Source organism: Dasypus novemcinctus, chromosome 15 (assembly GCF_030445035.2).
Source record: "Dasypus novemcinctus isolate mDasNov1 chromosome 15, mDasNov1.1.hap2, whole genome shotgun sequence".
Classification (NCBI taxonomy): domain Eukaryota; kingdom Metazoa; phylum Chordata; class Mammalia; order Cingulata; family Dasypodidae; genus Dasypus; species Dasypus novemcinctus.
In genome coordinates, this window is record NC_080687.1 from 36,266,359 (window position 1) to 36,287,490 (window position 21,132).

The 21,132-nt window shown below is 42.8% G+C and overlaps 1 protein-coding gene across 2 annotated transcripts in view; it reads left to right on the top strand.

The window, feature by feature from the left end:
- Positions 1-15,063: 15,063 nt before the first annotated feature.
- The window catches only part of SLC15A1 (solute carrier family 15 member 1), a 50,951-nt gene continuing 44,882 nt past the window's right edge, over positions 15,064-21,132 (top strand). The window contains exon 1 of one of the 2 annotated variants that reach the window (XM_071208232.1): positions 15,064-15,282. Coding sequence is in view for 1 of the 2 variants with exons in the window: in XM_004447778.5 (XP_004447835.2) it covers positions 15,279-15,282 (4 nt within the window). In the remaining variant the exon portion in view is untranslated. The remainder of the gene's footprint in view (positions 15,283-21,132) is intronic. The other variant, XM_004447778.5, reaches the window with a different exon arrangement.

The following is a 21,132-nucleotide window of genomic DNA, read 5'->3' on the forward strand; positions in this document are numbered from 1 at the left end:
AATAATAACAAAGGGTCTATCGTAAACATCTCTACCATGATCTTTAGTTCTTTCCTAGTGAAATCCATACTTTTCTAATGGGATCCATACTTTAGAAGAGAGTGATAAGATGAATTAATCCACCATATTTTGAATTAATCCTCCATATTTTGAAGGTTTATCCACATATGGGACAATGTTCATGATTGTTTTTTAAATATTCAATTGCTTTTTCTTTAGTCTTTTTCATGCATTAATTTGTGGATTTGAAGAATGAACTTAATGTATCCAAATATTCTTCCCCATCTTTTGTGGCATAATGATTCCCTCAAGAAAACATTGTCTCTGTGCTAGAAATATGGCACCACCTTTCTTAAGAAATGATCTGGCCTTCTCAGTTGCCCTTATTAGAGACTTATTTCCTTGGATTAGCTGATAGTCTAGCATTATAATGGCCTCAAAAATTAACTATATTTTATAGTTATCGAACATAGATTTGGATGATATTGTTGCAGCAAAGCGAGGGGTTCTGAACTGCAGAAAGACCCAAAACAGGCACTCCAGAGAGATCGAGGAAAAGTTTTATTATGTGCGGGCCCAGAGAAGAGTTAGTCTCCAAATTCTGAGCCCCGTTTTTCAGTTTTCATGGGTTTATATAGGATTTCAGGTGAGATCAGCATAACTTTTGCTCATTGGTTAATACGTTGCTAGGTGAAATTTTGCAAGCAGGGCTACAGAGGCAGAATGCAGCTGCAAGGTTGTGGGCTGATTTACAGAAGTGGGGAGGGAAGTCACTCGTTTGATATCTTCCTACTAGGCCATGTTTTCACAGGCTGATTTACAGAAAAAGAGGGCAGGAGTTATTTATTTGATATTCTGCAAGGCCATGCCCTCACAGGCTGAGCCACCAAAGTGGGGGGAAGGAGAGACTTGCTAGATATTTTTGCAAGGTTATGCTTTTTATTTCTTAACAGTATAATTAAAATTTCAAAGACAATTTAAATGATGTGGTATATAAATAAAATATAAATTGAATAATTGCCTTCAATTAAATGTCAAAAGCATGTATGTACTCCCAGTCTAAGATCCCATCACCTATATTATTTTATATTTTTAGAAATTGATGTTAGTAGGTATGTTAGCCAAAGGGGTGCTGGACAAAGTACCAAAATCTGTTGGTTTTGTAAAAGGTATTTATTTGGGGTTAAATCTTACAGTTACAAAGAGTCCAATTCAAGGCTGCTTTCTCACCAAAGTCTGTTGCCACGTGTTGAAGCAAGATGGCGGGCATTCTCTGTCTACTTTCTCCCTTCTTCCTCTTAAGCAGGGGTTCTTAACCTTTTTTGTTCCATGGACCCTTTACTAAATCTACACTCCATTGTGTATTATTTAATAAATATATCACACCTGCACCAACATGTCCCCACATAAATGTTTTTTTGAAATTCAAGCTCACAGACCCTTTTTAAGAATCCTTGCTCTTTTTTTTAATTTTATTTTTTATTTCTCTCCCCTTCCCTGCCCCCCCCTCCCCAGTTGTCTGCTCTCTGTGTCCATTCGCTATGTGTTCTTCTGTGTCCACTTATATTCTTGTCAGCGGCACTCGAAATCCTTGTCTCGTTTTGTTGTGTCAGCTCTCTGTGTGTGCAGCACCATTCCTGGGCAGGCTGCACTCTTTTTGTGCTGGGTGGCTCTCCTTATGGGGCACACTCCTTGCGTGTGGGGCTCCCCTACGCAGGGGGCACCCCTGTGTGTCATGGCATTCCTTGTGTGCATTAGCACTTTGCGTGGACCAGGTCATCACATGGGTCAGGAAGTCCTGGGTTTGAACCTTGGACCTCCCATGTGGTAGGCGGATGCTCTATCCATTGGGCCAAATCCACTTCCCAGAATCCCTGCTTTTAAGGTTCAGTGGTCCCAGCTTCTTCTGATCTCAGCTGTAGGCTGGCAGAGGGCTTGTCTCTCAGGGCTTCCTGTATCAGCTACATACTATCAGGCAAACGGCTCATCTCTCCCCGGGACTCCAAGATCAAAACTGACAAAGTTCTCTCCTCTTCTTGCACTGTCTATGGAGCTCTCTCTCTTCCTGTATATATTCTTCTGTGTGTCCTCTTGAGTGAGGGTCCATTTATATCAGCCTACCGAGGGGGTGGAGGTTTAAACCTGAGTCATGCCCTACTGATATGGTCAAATCAAAGCCCTAATCTTTTATTAAGTAAATTTAAAACCTTCAAACTTAATATAATCAAAGGGTATCACACCTAGAGAAACAGATCAGTTTACAAACATAATCCTTTTTTTGGGGGGGGTCAGAAATAATAATCTCAAATTGCCACAGTAGGTCATTAGATAAATGCACTGTGACAAATTTTAGTATTGTGTAATTAAATTTGAAAAGAATAAATGGGATATTTGTGTCCCTATTTCTTATATCAGATGATAAATAAATTTTAATATTATTGGCACATAGACATAGACCAATAATTAACATGTTCATGTCTTACAATTTGGGATAATTTCTCAAAGCAACTACTAATGAGCTTTTTGAAAAATGCAGTGAAGAGAGTACACTGGAAATTCCAAGGATCTCTACTTCTTTTTAAACTTTGATATGTTTCAAGTCCTATATATTAATTAACTGGAAGTTTTTCCAAAATATGTTTTTCTAACACTTTATGAAGCAATGGAATTCCAAGTAGTCTGAAATTTTCAGCGGCTACTGCTGATCTAGAAAGACAGTGTGGATAATTTGTTGTATCACATTAATATGAAACTCTTTTTAGTTCTCTTCCAAGTATCTAAGAGAGGTCAGCTTTATTTGAGAGTGACAAATATATTCTCCATAAATGTTACTCTCTCAACATATGTTTTAGTTTCCTTGGCTGCTCAAGCAAATTGGTCAAATTAAACAATGAAATTTATCCACTCATGGGTTGAGGCTGGGAAAAAAAGTCCAAATCAAAGCACCATCATGGCAATGCTTTCTTCACAAAGACTGTGGCATTCTGGGAATGGTTGCTGGTGATCCTTGGTCCTTAGCTCCTGTCTCTTGGCAATATACATGGTGGCCTCTCCTTTTCTCTCTCTTCTCTTCTGGGTTCTGTTGAGTTTCAGCTTCTCTCTCTGTGTGTCGTTCACTCACTCTCTTTGAATTTCCTCTTATAAAGAACTCCAGTAATAGGATTAAATCCCATCCTGCTTGGGCTGGGCCATGACTTAACTGAAGTAACCTCATCAAAAAACTATACTTCAATGGGTTTATACCCACAGGGATGGATTAGACTTAAGAACATGTTTTTCTGGGTACATACAGCTTCAACCCACTACAAAATGTGAAGGGGGAGAAATATTTTATGGCCTTTTATTGGTTTCTTTCTTAATTTGAAGCAAGACAAGGGTATGTCCCTCTGGCAATGACGCAGAATAAACTCAGCACCTACAGATAAGTAGCCTCCATTTCTTCTCTTTGCTGGAATTCTTGGGAGCACCAGGTCTTGTTATACATCTAGCCTGCAGAGGCTATGCCCATGTCTCTATTTCTAATATATTTTTGCTGCAGCTGGTAAAACAGGCAGGTTGTGAGGGTGTGAAAGGAAGTCATGGAGAAACTATGACTCCAGCTACATACCATCCATTCCACCCAATGTCGTGAGCAAGCCAATCTCGTGTGGGGGAGGTGGCCCATATGATATAATTTCCTCAGTGCTGGAAAGAAACCCCTGCTTCTTCTCTTCTCTCAATTTCACTAGAGTTTTATTTATTTTATTTAAAGCAAACAGGTGTCTCTTTCCCTCTGTTAAGATGCAGATGTTCCAAGAAAAAAGTAACACTTTAAGGCTTATCAGACATTTAGTCCATCATGTGGATGAATTATCAGATTCTCTTCTGAGAATAGATTTTGATGGAGAGAAAAAACATGAAGACCTTGATAGAACAAAGGAATTGGAGGCATTTATAAGAGGAAAAGAGTTCAGAAAGGTAGGTGTTGATAGGGAATCATTTCATAGCTTATCTTAAGATAGACCTTTTGTTAAAGCATAAGTGTGGTCTGCCCCTTCTTTGTCCTTCTTCATCTGTGAATCTAGGACAATACCTTCTCTATCCCCACTACCACCCTCTCCTGAATCCTTCCCCAACAAACCCAAGAAGAACATAACCCAGCAGGAGCTCTGCCTGGGACAGCTTGGAGAAAACTGGAGGTGCCTGCTTTGCTCTAAAGAAAACAGATTTCAGAAATATTTCATGTGCTTCCATTAATATTAAAAATAAGTAACATCACTTTGCACCCACCGAGATGGCTATAATTAAAAAAAGAGATAATAATAAGAATTGGCAAGGATATGGAGAAATTGGAACACTTACACATTGCTGGTGAGAACACAAAAAGTGCAGATGATTTGGAAAACAATCTGACAGTTCCTTAAATAAAGTAGCTACCAGATTATCCAGCAATTGTATCCCTATGTATAGACAAAAAAGAAATGAAAATATATACCTGCACAAATTCTTGCACACAAATGTTCACAGCAGTATTATTCATAAAAGCCAAAAAGTGAAAACAATCCAAAAGTCCATCAGTTGATGAATGGAAAAACAAAATATGGCATAACCATACAATAAAATATTATTTGTCCATAAAAAAGAATGCAGTACTAATATATGCTACCACATGGATGAACCTTGAAAACATTAGCTAAGTGAAAAAAGCCAGTCAAAAAAGACCCCTCATTGTTTTAGATGAAATGTCCAGCATAGGCAAAGCTACAGAGACTGAAAGTAGAGTAGTGGTTGCCAAGGCCTGGGGTCTTTGGGGGACCATGGGTGGTGACTGCTAAAGGATATGGGGTCTCTTTCTGGGATGATGACAAAGTTCTAAAATTGATTGTGGTGATGGTGGCAGAACAATATGAATTCACTATAAACCATTGAATTGTACATTTTAAAGGGATGAATTGTATGATCTGTGAATTAAATAAAGCTATTAAATAAAGCTTCCATCCTTCCTTTTTTTCTTCCTCTCCAAATACAGGTTAGAAAATCCTGAAACTATTTCATTCCTTCTGGAGCTCAATCAACCCAGAGATGCTGACTCCCATCCCCTCTGCCATCTTCCCTACAGTATACCAAGAGTCTAGGAAATCCCCATCAAGGTGGCATTTAAGTCAAGAGCCTGGAAACCATACCTGCCCCCACCCCGATTCCAAATACCATGGACTGCTGATATTTTGGTTGTTGGTAAAGTTCACCTCGCAGGACTCTTATTAGGGAAAAAAAGAAAAAAAGTCTATTTAGGGAGCAGATGTGGCTCAAGCAGGTGGGTGCCCACCTCCCACATAAATGGGCCTAGGTTTGGTTCCTGGTGCCTCCTAAGGAAGACAAACAAACAATGAGCCGACAATGAGCAAAAATAAACGAGCAAGAAGAGGATGTGGCTCAAGCAGTTGAGCACCTGCCTCCCACATGGGAAGTCTCACATTCCGTTCCCAGTGCCTTCTAAAGAAAAAACAGTGAGCAGAAACAATGAGCAAACAGATGTGGGAGCCATCAGGAATGGGGGTGAGTCTATTTAGGGTGGACACATTTTTAAAAGTATATAATTTTTAAAATATGTGGTAGAGATTGGGCCACATCATTATAAGAATGAGTCTGTCCATTACACAACAAATATATTTGAGTATTTACTAAGCACCCAGTACTATCCTTATAGCTGGGGCCACAGAGGGGAATGAGACCACTTGTGATCTTGACTCCAACTTCAGAAATATGACCTTCCTGATAGTGACAATAATTTCTCTACCTTGCAATTAACCTAAAACCACAATAAGCTTCTCTTTTGGAACTTTTGTGAAAAAATAATGATAATGCTATGAAAGAAAAAGCTCTCATTTTACAGAAGAAAAATGAAGTCCAGAGAGGGAAAGTGATTGGCTCAAGATTACTCAGGGTGGTGGCTTTGGGCCGGCCAGCTCCTCACTCCATTAGACTTATTGAGAAAAGTTATAGGTTTACAGAAAAATCATGCAGAATATATGGAGTTCCCATATACACCCCTATTATTAACACCTTGCATTAGTGCACTATACTTGTCACAACCGAAATATTATTACAATTTTACTATTAACTATAGTAATATATATATAGTTATATTAATATTGGTTTACATTAGAGTCCTCTGTGTTGGACAGTCCTATGGTGATTTTATGTTGTATTTTTATTCTAGTGATATACATATGACCTAAAATTTCCCCTTTTAACCACATTCAACTATGTGATTCAGTGCTGTTAATACGTTACAATGTTGTGCTACCCTCACCACCATCCATTGCTAAAACTTTACCATCACCCCACTTAGAAACTGTACAACATAAGCATTAACTCCCCACTCCCTACCACCACCACCCCAGACTCTGGTAAGCTATGTCCTAGTTTCTGACTCTGTGAATTTGCTTATCCATAGAAAAGGCTCTTGAAACCACATTTATGTCCCACTACCTGAACCACGGAAGATGCCCAGGAAATATTCTGTTGGCAGTGGTGGGTTTGCTTTTGTTTTTTTTAATGAATATAGCAAACACCCGTGAGTCCGTCTCCCATTCCAGCCCAGGAACATTACCAAGAAGCTTGCACTTCCCATGTGCTCCTCCTCGCTGTTCTCTCCATGCACAGAGCTCACAACCAAGGCAACCACTAACCTGGATTTTGTGTTCTTCACCCCTGTCTTTTAGAAACAGTTGAATCAGATATCAATACAGACGATCCAAGTTGCATCTAAAGAGATACATGCTGGGTGTCGTATTTTTACCTTTGTGTTTTCCACATTTGCCCAACAAGGTGCTCTACCCAGAATAGGGTTTCATATACCTCACCCCTCCCCCTCCCAAACTTCACCCCAATAACAATATCTTTCATTAGTGTGGTACATTTGTTACAATTGATGAGCACATATTGAAGCATTGCTGCTAAACATGGTCTATATTTTATATTATGGTTTACCCTTTGTACCACACAATTTTATAGGTTTTGACAAAATATATAATGGCCTGCATTTGTCATTACAATGTCATGCAGAGCATTTCCAGTGTCCCAAAAATGCCCCATGTTGCACCTATTCTTCCTTCTCCCTTCTCTCAGAACCTCTGGTGACGGCTGCCTTTGTATCAATCTTACAAGTTCTTCCATTACTAGAATAATAAGTTTACTTTATTCCGTAGTTGCATTCCCCCCTTATGTTTGTTCATTTCTCAATCTTGAGGATTTTGGGATGGTGATGCCCACTCTGCTTCCTTTTGAAATGGAGCTTAGATCCCATGGGGCAGATGGGTAGACCTTCTTGATTGCAGTTGTAGATTCTCTCTGTTTTGGGGGATGGGTGTTGTCCATTGTCATCCTTTTGTTAGTTGTTCTGAGTTAGTCCAATGAATTGGAGGGTAGGTGCTGACTGCAACACTGCTGAAATTCAGGGCTAAACCAGTGTATGAATAGCCAGAAGATTTAAGTCTTTGGGTACATATTTAATAGGTATATTGCTAATTATAGATTCAAATAAAAGGGCATAAGAACCACGTGTAGGAAAATTATGAGTCTAACTCTGACACATTGGGGGCATAAGTTATCATACATTCCAAGTTAAGGCTCACTGACAGGGTGCCAAATTCCTGGAGTTGTCTGCCCTGCCTATAGTGCCCAGATGTCTCTAGAGCCCTCAGGAGCCCCCCTACTTGAGGCATTGTTTACTTTAGCAGTCAATGAGATCCTCCTAAGAAGCACATAAGAGTAACCTCTGGAATGACCTTCCAACTTACTTTGAAATCTCTTAGCCATAAAAAACTCATTTGTATTTAATATTTACCCCTTTTGGGCAAGGTCTTTTTCCAAATGCATCCAAAAGGATCCAAGTGTCACTTTGTAATAATCCCTCAGTGCCAGGGAGGCTCATCCCTGGGACTCATGTCCTATTCTAGGGGGAAGATAGTGACTTTATATGCTGAGTTTGGCTTAGAGAGAGGCTACATTAGAGTAACAAGGAAGATTTCAGAAGGTAAATTTTAGACAATATATAATACTACAGTAAGTTTCACTTTTACAAGAACAAGGTTCATAAGTATAAGCATCAATATCAAGGGCCTGAAGTAGTAGTCTGTCCTTCTTTACTAGTCACTGCCCATGTACTCTAGGGATTCTTGCCACTCTATTAGAGAATGTAGGTAGCTATTTCTAATAATATTTCATTAAGGCTCTCCCTTAATGACAGTCCAATTTGTGGGTCTCTCAGATGTTGTTTCTTTCTCTGGGATTCTGTCAGCTAATTAGAAAATAAAGAAAATGAAAGAAAGCAAAAAGAGCTCTTTGAATGTCTTACATTATGCACATTGGCAATGCTAACAATTATATTTCCACATGACTTATGCTTAAGATATCTCATCGACCAACCTATTCGATTTATAAACTAAGTGAGGGCAAACTGTTACAGTTAACCTTCAAGGTCGCAAAGCATGGGGATAGCAGCACAGACTCTGGCAGTGAACAGACTGGGTTTGAACACCCCTCTCTGCTACTTACGTGTGTTGCCAGCAGGGTGCCAAGACTAGCAGCTGTTAGGAAAATAAAGAAGCCTGAACAATGTTTTCATCCATAAGGAGGATCAGAGGTGGGCCATAGAGATATTGCAGCGAACTGCACTGGTACATGTAATATTTTTCATATCATCTAATATGATTTCTAAACAGAGCCGCACAAAACACTGCATCAATTGTTTTTGTTTGCTTGCTTTGTCTCTGACCATTTTTATCATATGCAAATACTTAACGATAGATATTATGGAAACTAATGATAAATTTTAATATTAACTATTTTTACAACCACACAAGCCAATTTGGGGTTGCTTGCCCTAATCAAGGTGAGTAGAATATCAGTTTACTGTCATTTCCCCTCGATTCTATGGAATGCGCTTTTTTTTTTGCATCTCTGCTTATACTCGAATAACAGCTGTCTAAATGTCTTGAAGCTCATTTGACTGACCTAATAAAGTCATAGTATGCAGTATGAAGCAAGAACAGGGGAAGAGTACCACGTTCATTGCAGCCACTGTTCCACTCAGAAACACGGTACTTTCTTCCATAAAAGTTACCCCTTCAGTTCCAGTGGTGGCCCAGAAGAGGAAGAGGGGCTGTGACAGCGGATCTCAAGAATTTTGCGTGCAATAGGCCCATTGCTGGCTTCAAATTCTGCCTCTCCTACTTTGCAGGTAATTTAATTGAACTTCATTTGGTGCAATTTTCTTGTTTGTAAAATATGGATAATGATGCTCTCTGAGAAAAGATTGGCAAAATGTCGAAGATTAAGTCTGGTGAAGAATAAATGGGAGTTCATTATATATATTATTCTTTTTTTGTGTAGACTTGAATCCAGGCAGGACCTGGACCCAGTCATGGACCTGTTAGCGCTGTATCAGGGCCCAAGGCCAACTTCCCCGACATCATCCACGTGCAGAAAGGAGCTCTTACCAAAGTAAAGGAGAGGAGGAGACACGTGGAAGGAGGGAAAACGGAGGTTCAAAAGGCTGATGGCATTCAAGATTGCTGTAACACTATTTCTTTTGCCACTTTGGCTGAATTTCACCACTTCCATCAAATTCGAGTAAGAGACTTTAAATCACAGATGCAGCATTTCTTACAACAACAAATAATACTTTTTCAAGAAATGACCCAGAGGGAAGCGGACTTGGCCCAGTGGTTAGGGCGTCCGTCTACCACATGGAGGGTCTGCGGTTCAAACCCTGGGCCTCCTTGACCTGTGTGGAGCTGGCCCATGTGCAGTGCTGATGCGTGCAAGGAGTGCCCTGCCACGCAGGGGTGTCCCCCGCATAAGGGAGCCCCACACGCAAGGAGTGCACCCGTAAGGAGAGCTGCCCAGCATGAAAGAAAGTGCACCCTGCCCAGGAATGGCGCCACCCACATGGAGAGCTGACACAACAAGATGACGCAACAAAAAGAAACACAGATTCCTGGTGCCGCTGATAAGGATAGAAGTGGTCACAGAAGAACACACAGTGAATAGACGCAGAGAGCAGACAACTGGAGGGGGGAAAGGGGAGAGAAATAAATAAAATAAATATATCTTTAAAAAAAAAAATAAAGAAATGACCCAGAACTTGGAAGACACGTTCCACAAATATGATAGTGTTTAATGACTGGACATTGATTTATGGACTTCTTTCAGTTTGAGGATAATTTCTCTAGCAGAATAAAAACTGCTATCAAAGACCTATTGCCAACTATCAGTGGGGGAACAAGGATGGTTTTTTGTTCAAATGAAACCCAGCTGAACATATAATTATATAGGAAAGAAACAGTTAATATGGCATCCACAGTGGGTCAAATTTATGCTGCCTCAGAAATCCCTTGGTACTGAAATGGTAACTCAGAAGTAAAGAGGTCAGTTTGAAATATTGGCGATCACATAGATTAGGTCATTTTGCAGATAGTCAAAAACAAAAAGGTTATTGAAATAAATACTCAACAGCACATTTAATTTCTAAAAAGTAACTTCATATGGGTTGTATTTTTAAGACTAGATTATTATCACTTTGACCTTCAGTCAAAACTTCATTCCTTAGAGCCACATTTGCAGGTAGCTTTATCTTTACTACAGATATGCTGAAATGTAACCAAATACATTGCCCTCTAAAAATTAACTTTTTCTCTTGATTGCAAAATCCAGTTCTATAAACAAGGCCCATATACATTTTAAAAAGTTCATTTTATTACAGGAGTTTAGAGTATATAGCTTTTAATTTAAACTTTGAGTCTATATTGGACAAATAAGCACTATGCTTTTCAAATGATTTGAAAATCACTTTTATTTGCCTCTTTATTTTGATGATGGTTTGAGGTTTTTTGTTTTGTTTCAAAAGAAAACCACTAAGCTTGACCATTGGTAGCATGGAAATTATCTGAGGTCTAGTATGATTGTGCTTTAGCCAGGGTGGACATAGGTTAAATGATAAAAACTGAAGATTAAAGTACAAGGAAGTATAAATTCATGCTGCATACTTCTAAGAGAATCTTTGTCATAACTGCATCACACTCTAATGCCACTGATTCATAAGGGGTTTACATTAATTCTGTGAGGTGGAACAACAGAATTACTAGTATTCGTTTTCATCTAAGATCTTTATTTCTCAAACATTCTTGGTCCTGTCGGAGCGTTTCAGTACACAACAATGCTGCACTATTAATATCCCAGAGAAAAGCCACAATGATGTGTGTGCTGGTTATCACAATCAGTATGGAATGATTTTTTTAAAAAAAACTATCATGCCCTTCAGAAAAAAAAAATAGGGGAGCAGATATGGTTCAAGCAGTTAAGCACCTGCTTCCCACATGGGAAGTCCTGGGTTCAGTGTCCCAGGTTCCTACTAAAACCAAAAACAAAGAGCAAGCAAATAAACAAGAAACCAACTCAGGGGAGCTAAAGTGGCTCAGTGGTTGAGCACTGGTATCCCACATTCAAGGTCGCAGGTTCAATCCCTGGCTCCGGTACCCAAATAATAATAATAATAATGTGGCCTGACTCAGCATGATTGTGAGATGGAATTACATGAGATAACACTGGTACAGGACTCAACACGGGGTCTGCATATGATAAGTATGTAATAAATACTAATATTTACAATTAACTCTATAGGTAATTAAGAATGATGATTTGATTTGAAAACAAAATCTGCCAAATATGTCTAATTTGTTTGTTTGGTCCTTGTGGTAATGTTAACATATTCTTTTTTTTTTTTTAAGATTTATTTTTTATTTATTTCTCTCCCTTTCGCGCCCCCACCCCCCGCCCCAGTTGTCAGCTCTCTGTGTCCATTCGCTGTATGTTCTTCTGCGACAGCTTCTATCCTTATCAGCGGCACCGGGAATCTGTGTTTCTTTTTGTTGTGTCAGCTCTCTGTGTGTGTGATGCCATTCTTGGGCAGGCTGTACTTTCTTTCGTGCTGGGCAGCTCTCCTTACGGGCGCACTCCTTGCATGTGGGGCTCCCCTACGTGGGGGACACCCCTGAGTGGCAGGGCACTCCTTGCACGCATCAGCACTGCGCGTGGACCAGCCCCACACGTGTCAAGGAGGCCCGGGGTTTGAACTGTGGACCTCCCATGTGGTAGGCGGATGCCCTATCCATTGGGCCAAGTCTGCTTCCCAACATATCTATTAAGATAATGTATTATCTTGCCTTCCAGATCACAATTTAGAGAAGACTGTATTCTCAGAGAACCATTCTCCTGTTCCTGGGTTTAATTACTAAATGTTTTGTAGTCTTTTTTTCTTCTTTTTTTCTCTCCCTCTCTCACCTTTTCTTTCTCTCCCTTTCTTTCTCTCTCTCTCTCTTTCCCTCTTTCCCACCTTGTAAATTTTCCTATCAGTTCTTGGTTTCTAAGTGTCTTTGAATTTGAACTGGTTGCTGGTCCTGCTTCTACCGGTACTTGTTTTCTAAATGAGCTTCAGTATGTTTTTCCATCTCAAATTCCTTCCCCACTTCACCACATCCCATGCCATTTCTCACAACTTCTCTGTATTCTCAAATAGTAACTGTGGCACCCACTTCTGTTGACCTGAAGCCCACCTTTTAGCCATCAGCATCTCCACAGAAGTTCTAATTGTACTTGACTTCTACTCAGTTTCCCTCTGAAATGGAATTAGTCTTTACAGCCAAGCCATCAGAGACCACGATGGAGGTACTAGCCCTCTAGTACTCCACAAACTTTGCTGGCCACCTTTTCAAGGCAGCAATCTTATAGAACAGACTCTGACATCTTTTTACTATATAAGAGCTTCAGTAAGTAGGAAAAATGAAGGGTTACTGGGTTTGAATGGCTTTTACTGGTACTACTGTATAGTAATCTCATTATTACCACCAACAATTAGCTAATCCCCAATAGTTTTCATAAGGGTCATCCTCTGAGGCCAAGCAACAGTTCTGTCTACCCAGGAGTAGTTGGCCAATTCTGTGCATTCCAATTCTAGACTTAGGGCCCTGCAGGGAGGCTTAGGGAAAAGGGAGCACGGAGAGTGGTCTGGTGCTGAGGTATTCTCTCCTTAGACAGGTGGAGGATGGAGACGCTCACAGGTCTGTTATACGTCACACCACAGGACAAGAAGCAGCCCAAGTGAGAACTACCCACCCTCCCAGCAGAGACCATTTTACCCAATTCTAGTGGAGGCTAGGGATTCGCTGATCTATTGAGGATCAGCAGAACTTGTTTCCTCTACCTTCTCGTGTTTTCTTCTTCATGTATGCATCTCCATCTTAAGTAGCTTGCCTCTTCTTGCCATACTTGAAAGATAAAAAATATAAGGTCTGTGAGGGCTGGGCCGTTTCTGTGTTGCATTCCTGCTGTGTACCCGACGCCTGTTACAAGCACAGTGACTTGCTCATGAAGGTGATAAAGAAATAATGATTGAATGGCTGATTAAATAAACACGTGGAAGAAGGAGCACGTGCCTTGCAACTACTGCTGTCTGCTGGGCCCCACCCACAGAGTTTACTGATTCAGGAGGTCTGGGTTAGGGCCGGAGAATTTACATTTCTAGCAAGTTCCCAGGTGCTGCTGCTCCTGCTGGTGGTCTGAAGACCACATCTTGAGAATTATTGTCTCAGACGAGCACATAACAGGTGCCCAGGACGCAAACGTTTATGAGCTCAACAACTGGAGAAACACCACACCGCAGAGAAAATGCTGACCAAAACAAACTATCACAAGCTTCACCTTTCTCCCCTGGCTTATCTAATGCCAGGATAACAACAGTTTTAGTTTCCTAACTGCTAAATCAAATATCATCCAAGGGGTGGCTTGAACAAGGGGAATTCCTTGGCTCACGGGTTTGAGACAAGGAAAAGTCCAAAATCCAGGAGCTTTCTCCCTGAAGGCTGTGGCGTTGTGGGGCTGGCCGCCAGCCATCTGTGAGGTTCCCTGGCTTTGCTGCCACGTGGCAGTGCAGGTGATGGCCTCTTCTTTCTCTTCTGGGTTCCACTGACTTTCCGTTTCTGGCCGCTCCCCACGGCTTCTCTCTGGTCTTCTCTGCAAAGCATCAAGTAATAGGATGAAGGCCCATCCTGATTCAGGTGCATCTCACCTTAACTGAAGCAGCCTCATCAAAAGGTCCTGTTTACAAAGGGTTCACACCCACAGGAATGGCTTATGGTTAAGAACATGCTTTTCTGGGATATCTAAATCCAAGGCACCGTGATCACTGTAAGCACTCTTTCTGCTCTTCCAGGAGCAAGTGATGCTTTCCTTCAGTAAATGCATTTTTTTCTACCTGACAGCTGCCCTTTACATGCAGTCATCATGCCTTTAAATAACATCAATTGCTAACCCTTCATGTATAAATTAAGCAACTACCTAAAGAGGTTTCTCTTACTCCTCGAGAGCTCACTTCAGTTCTTAGGTAGACACCATAAATTTCCAGGCAGCTTTTCAGGCAAGCCTGGGGAAGTCCCTAAGACTCAAAGGATGATAGGAACTCACTTTCATTTCCCTTTTTAATGCTCCTCTCAGGGTTTGCGGAGCACAAATCCCCTCAAGCCAGACAAGGAAACAGAAAAATCCCCCAGAGAGCTGGCTATTTTATTGTCATTTTGTTTTTATCGTCATTGAAGAAAGGAACTGTGTAATCTTCCCGAGATGGTTGCAACGGTTCAAACTCCAAGCAAACACACACACACTTATACAAATGCGTAAAACTGACCTGTGTTCCACCTAATTCTGTTTCCCTGCGTAGAAGTATGTCTTACAAGCACGGTGGTCTTTTAAGGGTGGTCTCCAGACCAGCATGGCCTTGGAACTTGCTAGAAATGCTAATTCAAGCCCCAGCCAGGACATAGTAATCAGCAAATCTGGGGGTGGGCCAGGAACTCTGTATTTACAAGTCCTCCAGGTGCACCCTCCAGCTTGTGAATCACCCCGCCCTCCCTCCTCCTCCTGTCACAGGAGGTCATGTCCTGCCATGCCCCAATGGACCCAGGGCGAAACACTGGGATCCAAGGGTGGGGTGGAGGAGGTGGTTGGCAACTTACAGGTGTCCACCTGCTGAGGTTCAAGAAGCAGTAAGTAACCTCTGTTCCCTGCTGTTCCCCCACCTGCAAGGGTGGAGCCCAAGGCAGCTCCGCCTCCCACACCTCCAGCAGGACAGGTAGCTGGGCAGGGCCTGAAAACAAACTTCTAGGAGCAAGAGCTTAAAGGAAAAAGTCTTCCCGCCGGGACAGCTAGCTCGCCAGTTGCAGGAGGCCCTCGGAGCCGCCACCATGGGTACGCTTGCGTCGCCAAGGCTGGAGTGGGGGTCGCCGGGGGGCCAGGAAACCGAGTTTCCCAGTCCCGTAACGCATGTGCCCGCCCCTGGCGCTACGGGAAGCCCGCGCCGGGGCGCAGGCGATGCGCTGTCGGGGACGCGCCAGGGCTGGGGCGCCGCGGGGTCCCGCGCCGGGCTGGCGACGCTGGTCCCTGCGGTCACCCCGCGGCTCGCACGGCGCCACCGCCTGGGCTTGGGGCCGGGAGGGCTGGCGGACGCGCGGCGCGAGGCGGGGTGGCCGCGAGGCGAGCGGAGGCGGGCGGCGCTCCCAGCCCTGCGCACCCAGCCCTGCGCACCCAGCCCTGCGCACCCAGCCCTGCGCACCCAGCCCTGCGCACCTGCCGCTCGCGCGGCCCCGGGGAAGCGCCGGGCTCCCGCTGCCCGCTCCCGGGTCTTGCAGGCGGCCCGCCCTGAGGCTCGCGGACCCAGAGGCTGCAAGAGCCAACGGATTAACTTTGCCCTGGCCGCGTGTTGGGATTTCTCGGTGCTCGGGTTCCCACCCTTGGGCATGGAGTGGCCTTGCGCGACTGAAGCTGGACCTGGTCGTGCTGGAGTGGGTGGAAAAGCGGGGGCCGCTGACCACAGAGTCCGCGGCACCCCCAGCTGTCCCGCGGGCGCCTGGCCGCGCTCCTCTTGCCTCTGGCTGGTGAGGTGAGCCTGGAGCTCCCGAGGGAGCCCTGGCGGAAGATGAATCGGCGCCGGCTCTTCGTGGACCTCTCAACTTTCTGCCACTGTCCTCAGGCTCAGCAGTTGGGTGACTGGTCCTTGAGAGTAGAGAGTGCCGGCCTTCCGACTAAACTGCCCTTGAATGAATGCAGAAGCAGAGAGATCAGCAGCCCTTCTTCTCCCTTAAGGCGGGGAAAGCAGAGTCAATGGACTCCCCCAAAGTCAGGCCACGATTGGGCCTGGAATGCACTTGGGGCGATGTGGCCACTAGCCTGAGAGGACCAGGTCTGCCCTCGGCCTGCGTTTGTATTCCGGTTTCATCACTTGCCACCTCCTTGATCTTGCATCAGTCAGTTAAGCAATTTGGGCCTCGATTTCCTCACCCCTTAGAAATGTTAGTGCCTCTGTCACTGGTCGCAGCCAGATGGTGTGTGCAAGTGCTTAGCCCGACGTGGGGCGCTCGTTTTAAATTTAACTTTACTGCACAGTCTTAGTTCTGAAGAGGCAGAATGGAGTAGAGGATCCTTTAGACTTCCAGCGGTTCCTAACTGTACTCATGCCAGAGAGACTCCAGCCTTCCCTCTAGGTAGAGATTCTCAGTGGTGGGCACAGAGCAGGGCTCCAGCTCAGCAGCCTGACCCCGGAGCTGAGGTTCAAGTCCCACCCTCACAACCACTAGGTGGTCAATGTCTGGAAGTTCTCTGGGAGATGCTCTGAAGGATATTATTGTGGACTTTTCATAAATACCCAAGTAGCATTGGGTTGAGTTAGAACTCTGTGAACTGGGTTTAGCATTTCTAGCAGGTAGTTCAAGTAGGGCAGGCTGTCAAAGATGGCAGGCTGATTATTGGGGAATAAATATAAAATTAGCTTTCAAAGTCCAGTTTCAAATGAATTGCTGCTTTCCCATTTGTGAGTTGATTTTTAAGTGCTTTGTTGCAACTGAGATAGAGAAAGCATGGGAATAACAACAAAAAGTTTATTCTCAGACATCCGGTTGTTGTGTGTGTGTTATTACATAAGTATTGTAATTTCAGTGTCAAGGTTAAATTAGTGAAACAATTAGATATTTTTTCTAATATAAAAAAGTAGTAGTAACTTTCCCTCATAAGAACAGACCCTTGGCACTTAGATTATGCCAAAATTGTTCCAGGTCTTGAAGGGGACCATTGGAACTCTCAGAGGACATCACAGGAGAAGAAACAAGAAAATGGTTCTTAGAGTAACATTTGCCATGATCCAATTTTGTGCCACTCTATAATTGGAACACATGTTCAGTAGCCTCGGTCCTCTCTCTTGCCCTGGGAATAGAGAGGCAAAAGTTATGACTGAACAGGAAAGTGAGGGATGGGATAAGATTCAGAACTGTATACTATTAAGGCATTTAGCAGGTTTAGTAATGATCTGGGTATGATGATACATAGCTAATTGCCATAACTTATTGAACTCATGAACCTTTTGCTGTAAAGAAGGGTCAGCAAACCTTTTCTGGAAAAGGCCAGATAGTAAATATTCTAGGCATGGAGGTCATGTGGTCTCTATTTGTAACTACACCCCTCTGCTCTTGTGGTGCAAAAGAAGCCATAGACAATATGTAAATGCATGGTTTGGCTGTAGTCCAGTAAAAATTTATGGACACTGAAATCTGAATTTTATAGACTTTTCATGTGTCACAAAAGAGTCTTCATTTTTATTTTTTTTTTCAATCATTAAAACTCGTAAAAAAAACTTATCTCATAGGCCATAAAAACAAACAAACAAAACAACAGGCTGGCTTTGGTCCATGAGCCATAGTCTGCTAACCCCTGCTTTACAGCATCCATGTGCTTATCAGAGTCACATTGGAGAGAAGTTTGCTTTCCCAAGGACTGTCTTAAGTTTTTGAGTGACAGAGAGCCACTCAATAGGCTGAGGGGAAATCTCAGTGAAGAGAGAGAGTGATGGCCCTGAGCCAGTTTAGGGTTGAGGATGCCTTTGCCAATGATTTCAGATATTTTTGTCTTTCTCTTCTCCCGTCCCACCCTACCCCCTTATCCAAAGCTTGGCAGGAGTCTACACTGAACTTGTTGTTCTCACAAATTACTTCCTGTACTTTGGAGTTGAGAAACTGTAGATCTTGCTCTTTCACTTGCTACATATTTAATTCTGAAAATTAAAGCATGAGGTTTCAAGTTCTGTGAAGCAAGCCCTGACAGGGCCTCTAGGTTAATGTGAAAAAATACTTCACTCAATAAAGGATACTTTATTATACTCCTTTTCCCCCAAAATCTCAGCCTCCTAGCTGGCCTTGGATGTGATTGTGATGAGTTTTTTCCAAGTCTGCCTGAGTGTAAAATGATGGACTGACCTTGAAAGTATATCAAAGTAAGCCATTTAAAAGTCATTCCACCCTCTCTCGTCTTTGTAGACATTCTTGGGTAAACCAAAGAACCTTGCTGGGAAACCTGGGCATTTCTGCTACAAGCTCTGGGCTTATAGCTAGAAGCTGGAGTTGCTCCACACTAAAGAATGCCTTCTGCACTTTTCCATTGGAAGAATCTTTTCCATCCCCTCCAGCAAGAGGAGAGAACTTCTGACATTGGGTTCTTCCAGGCTGATCATGCTCTCAATCAGTGCTTTTCAAACTTTAGCATACATCAGGACCACCTGAGTGAGGGCTTAGTATAACTGGGCCCTGTCCTTAGAGTTTTTGATTCAGTAGGTCTAGAGGAGACTCAAGAATTTGGATTTAAACACGTTCCCAGGTGATGCTGATGCTGCTGGTCCAAGGACCGCATTTTGAGAATAACTGCTCTCAATGACTCTAAATGATAGGGATCTCCTCCTCTTGGCCCTTCCTTGTCTGTGCCCCAGTGTTGCTACTCTGCTCTCAAAATGAGATGGTGGGAGGAAGGACTAGTTCAGTCTGGCCTCTGGCTTATACATGTGGGTACTTTGTCCACAGTTATCAAGGTTTTGGTATTAGTAGAATTTGACAATCACTTTGCAAAGCTGTTTTAAGAATGAAGAGTCAAGAAGAATGGGAGTGATGAATGGACATGGTCCAGATAGGACTGACAGGAAGAAGACCGAAATCACTTATTCATACAGAAATTTATTTACCACCGAGGGGAATAAAATAGTTGTCTTTAAGACATTTATGTCCTCAGAGTCAGGAATACAAGCCCACAAACAGCATTTTTCCATGCTGAGTTGTAGTTGAGGTGAATAAAATACTAGGAAACCAATAAAAGCTATTAATATTGTCTTGTCAAATGTGGAGAATTTGGCATCTTAATGCTGAATTTTTGCGTAGTCCTTTCACACCCTTACAATATGCCCTAAGTAACATTATTCAATTTTTGGCTCACTTGAATTTTTTTATCATTCTCCTGCTGCCCTTTGGGTTACTGAACCATCCCATGAAGAAGAGGGAAAAGACGTAGGAATTACTGAATTGGCTAGTTGAGCTACCAGGAAATTTCCCTAGCAAAAGGTAAATGACAGCTGTTCTATTCTCCAGGGAGAGCTGTTAGCAACAGGGAAATGGCTTGGGCCATCAGGGCTGGGACTACCCAGCAAATTGTGTTCCTGCCTGTCTGGGTAGCATCAGCTATTGGACACAATGGCATCTTGATTCTATCCCTTGCAGGAGAGAAGGTGGGTAGGTGTTCCAGACAAAATGAGGAGGAAATAAAAACAAGGGTGGGGTCTGAGAAACATCTCTACATTCTTACTTGATGATGGTAAAAGAATAAGAGCAATATAATCAGGAGGTGAACGAGAATTGTTGACTCATAAGACTGGAGTTGTAACATAAAGAGCTAAGGAATCCCTGTTTGGTAACTTGGCGCTTGGTTTCAGCAGCCTGAAATATATGATGGAGAAAACTGGACCACAGTGTCAACCCATCTCAGGTGGGTTGGGCTGCGCTGGACTGGCCAGGCCCTGCCTCTGCTCCCTGTCCCCTCTTGTTTTTAGGATTCAGTCCAAGTACAGCTACCATCAGCAGGCAGTTCAAAGTCAAAGGATAATCCCAGCAGTTGGAAATTGCCTCAACCAAAGGGAAGTGGGACATGATCTTCTGCAGACTCTCCTAAAGAAGGAAGAAAGTCTAGTTCCTCCCTGGATTTCCTATAGTGAAAACCATCCAAAGCCCCAAACTGAGCTGCTGAAAGGAGTCTCTCACTGGAAAGACATTTTTGAGTCATCTAGTTATATGGGGATCTGTGAAATCAAGAATGGGCCCATGAGGAAAATTTGGTTCAAGGATCAGACTTAAGTCTAGGAAATTCAAAAAATGCAATTTATATAAGAAGGTCCAGGGATGGCAGACTTGGCCCAGTGGTTAGGGCATCCGTCTACCACATGGGAGGTCTGCGGTTCAAGCCCCGGGCCTCCTTGACCCGTGTGGAGCTGGCCCATGCGCAGTGCTGATGTGCGCAAAGAGTGCCGTGCCATGCAGGGGTGTCCCCTGTGTAGGGGAGCCCCACGCGCAAGAAGTGTGCCCCATAAGGAGAGCTGCCCAGCGTGAAAGAACGTGCAGCCTGCCCAGGAAGGGCGCTGCCCACACAGAGAAATGACACAGCAAGATGACACAACAAAAAGAAACACAGATTCCCATGCCGCTGACAACAACAGAAGCGGACAAAGAAGATGCAGCAAATGGACACACAGAACAGACAACCAGGGTGGGGGGGGGGGAGTGGAGATAAATAAATAAATAAATCTTTAAAATAAAGAAGGTCCACTAAAACTCCTCAAACTAAGCATCTAAATCTTCTACACTCTGCCTCAAGGGCAAGATTTTTGTATAGGCTAGCTCTATTAAGATATGTCAAAGGTGAATTTGAAATATTCTTCTGGGAACAAAACTTTCTCACTCAAAACACATAATAGGAAAAAAAAACACATGGTCATAGAAAATGTTGCCTCTGAAATATTTGCATCACTTAAATATAACTTTAGGTAGAAAATATTAGTGTGTATAGATGGTTCCATTGTTTTCTGTGGCTTCAGCTTAGGTTCTACGTTTGGTGATGACTCGCTTCCTCCAGCTAGACAGACAGATTTTGATTATAGTACAAATTAATTCCAAATCCATTTAATAAAGAATGCATTTATAGAAAGCACCTTTCATATAATTTTAGATGAAATCAGAAATA